The sequence below is a fragment of the Ruditapes philippinarum genome, unplaced genomic scaffold (assembly GCF_026571515.1).
Source record: "Ruditapes philippinarum isolate M1 unplaced genomic scaffold, ASM2657151v2 ctg14327_1_1_1_1, whole genome shotgun sequence".
Taxonomy (NCBI): Eukaryota; Metazoa; Mollusca; class Bivalvia; order Venerida; family Veneridae; genus Ruditapes; species Ruditapes philippinarum.
In genome coordinates, this window is record NW_026854683.1 from 1 (window position 1) to 5233 (window position 5233).

General features: G+C 31.0%; 1 protein-coding gene across 1 annotated transcript; it reads right to left on the reverse strand.

The window, feature by feature from the left end:
* Positions 1-123: 123 nt before the first annotated feature.
* On the reverse strand, positions 124-4613 carry LOC132740740 (uncharacterized). Its single transcript, XM_060728706.1, has 5 exons — positions 4509-4613; positions 2830-2990; positions 1589-1798; positions 1090-1389; positions 124-548 (listed from the first exon to the last, which is right to left on the reverse strand). The coding sequence occupies exons 2-5, from the start codon at positions 2963-2965 to the stop codon at positions 256-258; spliced, it is 939 nt and encodes a 312-aa protein (XP_060584689.1). The 5' UTR covers positions 2966-2990; positions 4509-4613; the 3' UTR covers positions 124-255.
* Between the last annotated feature and the right edge of the window lie 620 nt (positions 4614-5233).

Genomic DNA, 5233 nt, shown 5'->3' on the forward strand with positions numbered 1-5233 from the left:
AAGAAATTTCTTTACCAAAATTATTTAAAAAGGAAAAAAAAATTTTTTAAGTGGAAAGGAAAAGGGGGCAAGTTTTCTAGCGATCGAGTATATATCTAGATCTACTGTGTCTTATATTTCGTAAATCAGTTTGTTTTCCTGTTAAATTTACAGAGAACACCTGAATGATGTGATTAAGAGGGAGTTTCTCTAGAGACTTGATTAAGAACAACCAATCTATTCCGTCTTAAAATGACTTAAAATATGAAACAAGGATCATAACGAAGTATCTTTTATAAAGTACTTGTTGTTGCTTAGTTTTGTTCTGTCGGTAGTAAACAGTATAATAGTTACTAAAACATTTCTGGGTGGAGACAATTGTTTTGCTTGTTTTGCATGTTTTGCATGACTTCTTGTTTCAATAATAGACCTCTTTCTTTCATTTTTAAGTAGTGCCTGCGCATTTGTTGTTTGCTGCTTGTTACCATTTCGCCTAGGTGCACAGTCCTGTTCAGCAAGTTGAATTGGTCCATGTGCACGACTTTCTTTCTTGGCTTTATAGATTTTTCCTAAAAAAACAAAAACAAATACAAACCACTTAGCCTTTATGAATTGTTCTTTTGTCGCTTGTTATAATACATATACTTAGAGCTATTTTTTTTATTTTTATAATTTGGAACCGTTCTTTGACTTATTTCTTTATTTACTATTAATATATCAATTGATAATGGAAAATACATTATTCAAATTTAGTTCATGAATTTAAAATAATACTAGTATAGATCTATGTTGATATAAATATTTTATAAATCTGTTGAGTAATGAAAAACAGTCAAAGTATGGAATTATTAGTTTTAACGCAGTTTTGATATAAATTATTGCCTTTATTGTAAAAACATGACAAAATAATTTTACAAAATCTTGATCATTGATAGAAAAATTTATATCAAACTTTTTGAACATACATACAAATTATGCATTGTATTAGGGGGATGACCCAGCCCCCCTAATACTTATCACGGGGAATTAAACGTTTTTCTCTTAAGAGAGAGAGAGAGAGGGAAAAGATACTGTAGATAATAGTTATTTAGTTTATATTTATACACACACCTTCGATCAGAAGCTCAAACTTATTGGTATTGACGGTGATTGTGTCCACGTTTATTGCCACAAATGAGCTAATGATGCGATGACTGTGTTTTTCCAATTGTTTTATGAGGAACGTTGCATACATTGTTGGAATCATGATTGTTAAGACGGTGCTATACGTTGCTTGTATGTAATTAATAATGACTTCATGGAGAGGACAAAGCAGTAACCTAGATACTTCTATCCGAAATGTTTCAATTTCTGTTGGATCTGAAATCCCGTGACCTTTGATATGAAACTCGATCTGACTATAGCCGTTTACTGAAATAGAAGGGTTGATCAGATTTTGTTAAATTTTTGTCCACATAACAGAGGAAAAATAAGTCAGAAAATAGATCTAAATTATTTGATATCTTTAGTACTGGTAAAAATGTCAAATGCATTGAATGAAATTCAAAAATCGAAATTGTCCTACGAGTATGTTCAAAGTCATTGATCAAGTAATTCAAAGTTGTTATACCAGTTTCTTTCGATTTTTCAATAAAATGAAGAACTTTATCCTCCCCCAACACTTCCACATATTTATTCAATATTCCGACAAGATCTTCTCTTTCCAGAACACGAACGATTTGCTGGATATATAAGATGTTGTATTGACCAATAAACCTCCCCTTTTTTAGACAGTCAAACAACTTTCTTGGAGAGTCTACACCTTGAAGTTGTTGCACATCTGATATGAAAAAATGATCTAAAACATTGTTGCTTCATTTCTTTGATAATTTTGTATTTATTGTTTTTCCTTTTATTCAACAGAATCATGCAAACTTTTCTTTAAATGTGTGTTAATATGAACAATGAAAAACAATATGAACAATGAAAACACAAGACGTTTCAAACCGAAGACTTGTTTTATTGAGTTCATTAAAGGCTCATTATTACTCAGTAAAGCTCTTATTTTTTCAAAGGGTTTTTATTTTTGACGTCTTATCATAGTTTTAAAAAACTCTTTATAAGCCAATTATCCTTGTCATCTTTTGCTCCTGATGGCTTTTGGCAATCGATGCACTTAAAGTGATATAGTTTTTTTTGTTAATCAAAATACTATTATGTTTACATTGTTCTACCTTTATAACAAACAAATAATTTCAAATTCCGCTTTATTTACTTGAGGTGAGTGGTGGCATCTAACATACGCTAAAACCATTTTTTTGTAAACCTTACATTTTTCCTTTTTAAAGAATAAACAATGTATTCGTTTCTTAGGCAATATGTGCATTTAATGAAATATATTGTAAAATTGATGCACAACAACAACAACAACAACAAACAACAACAAAACAAAAACAAGCTTAAGAACAACCCAAAAAAAAACCCCACCCGCCAAATTAACAACAACAACAAAAAAGCAGTGACCCGGTATATGCGTGTCCTGTATGCTTAAATTGGTCATCACGACACACACCTGCTAAGTAAGATCGTTTCACTGTAGCACTCAAACCGTGTGTCCAATTGACACGGACACACTTTTTAAATATACAAAGCTGTGTCATTGACTTAAACCCCGTGACTTGCATTTTGCATTGTCAATAGACAATATGTGTCACTGGTGGGGACCACAATTCAAATTGGAAAATATATTAAATTGTATCGCAGCTAAAAGGCTATATCGTATTTAATACGATTACGAACACTTGAGTATTTAAAATATTATTATGTGAAATCAATGTAAGAATAATGACTTCATCGACTAAAATTACTTACGTTTAAATCGTTGTTTGAGATCAACCAGTTCCTCTCTTGTTATTGCCTTTGAGAGGTCGACGAGAAGATTATCGAGTACATAGTCTTCTGTAGGTGGCCTAAACCTAGTCGACAATGCATCAGATCTTGATGCCATTGCGAACCGTTATGTAATAGGAAACCTTGATAAGAAAATGGTAACTAAACCTCTTTTTATTTATTTTAAAAGCAAAACAAAATAAAGCACTTATAAAATCTAAACGAGTTGAATATTCTATTCATAAACAAGATTGCATTTGTGAAAAATGCTATGCCACCGCATTCATACAACACTGAATAGTAGTGTAGGAACAGAACAGATTTTTTTTTGTTTCTATACAATTGAACAACCTATTTAATTATCATTATCAGCTTAGTGGATATAATAACAAGTTCACCACAACCTATCAGTTAACAAAAGAGCACATGTCAATGTTTGTGATTAAATCTAATGATTTAAAGCTCTAAGCCTTGTACCTTCAGACAAGAATATCTTTTAAGTTTTTACTATAAGAACATGATGAAAATCAATGACCCCCAGTGGGACCAATTTTGACCCTAAAACTATAACTTGGACAATCTCCGTAAAGGTTCACTACGCAATGTTTCATGCCTAATATCTAAACCTCTAGCCATCCTCTTGTCAATTCAGAGAAATTTTTCAAGGTTTTTACTATGTACATACATGTAAAAGGATAACCTATCATCTCTTGGGCAGGGCAATTTTGACACTCGGGGCAAAATCTAAACAACTTTGGTAGAGACCCTTTAGATGATATTATATACCAAATATCATAGCTCTAAGACTTGAACCTTCAGACACGAAGAATTTTTTACTATAGGTGCATAGTAAAAATGAATGACCCATGGGGCGGGGCCAATTTTGACCCCAAAGCTACAATTTTAATAATCTTTGTAGAGGTTCACTACACAATGTTTCATGCAAAATATCTAACCTCTAGCCTTCTTCAATTAAGAGAAGATGATTATTTTTATGCTTTTACTATATACATAAGGAAAACCTATGACCCCCGAGCCGGGGCTAATTTTGTCAAAGCTAAGGCTTATACCTTCAGACAAGAAGAGATTTTAAATTTTTACTATATGCACATAGTGAAAATCAAGAAGATATTTTAAGTTCACTATAAAATATACATACATACATACATACATACATACATACATACATACATACATACATACATACATGCATGCATGCATGCATGCATACATCGCATGCATACATACATACATACATACATACATACATACATTAAAAACAGTGCTTATTTGCTGTATTAAATGGCACGTAGTAAGGTTCTTATATAACACGATTTCCCAATCTTTTTCAAATGATGTAATATAATGAAACACACTGTTTAAAGATAATGGTCTTTTTTATGTAAAAATCGACTTTTGAATATTAAGAATTTTATCTGTAATCATGAAAGAGAATAAATTGAAAAAACACACTTTTCGTTTAAAACATTTGACATTAACTTGTATTATTTTATGTTTTCAAAAGCCTTTATTGTACCGGAACCGAAATAAAATTTAACATACTCTTGTGAGAGACATGTTGCTTTACATTTATTCCATAAGATTGATTATGATATTGGTTATCTAATAATAATTATTTCGTAAAACTTAAAGGGTCGTACCACTTGTAGAAGCTATGATATGTTTCCTCACGTCACATACTCCAAAATGTTATATACTAATTTTATAACATAACCCTTGAAGTACTATATATAGAGTAACTATAAACATGCGCATTATCTCTTCAGCTATATATATATATATTGCTGATTTCATTTTGGACGTGGCCGACATTATTAATTTGCACTCCTTTATCAGTACATCCAACTTTCCGAATACGAAAAGTTAACAAAAATATTTGCTTTATACAGTGATAGAGTTAAAAGCGATTGAAGAAAGCTGAATTATAATTTATAATTATAATATGCGACAGGGTGCATTAATGGTAACATACATAGCGATTGACAAATAATTAAAAAAATCATTGTAGTAAATATATACATAACGATGTATTCATTTGAATATGACTTACTTATTTTTTTAAAAAGAACTTTTTAATACGAGATTTGAAATGTGTTCCGTTATTGAATCAGTAAAACCTTTAAACTAAAATAGGGAAAAACAGAATCCCTAAATACCGCAAAAAACGACAGAATTGAAATGTTTCGTACCATATTTGACGGAAATGGTACTGTATGCTGCCGTCCACGCCCCCTCAATATTGAGCAGAAATATCAGTATCACACTTTAATGGTGAGATTGTAATTTAGAAAACATCCGCAGATGTATTTATTAAAATAATTACTTGATACTGTAATGTCATCGGTTGTTATTACATTTTGTCGTC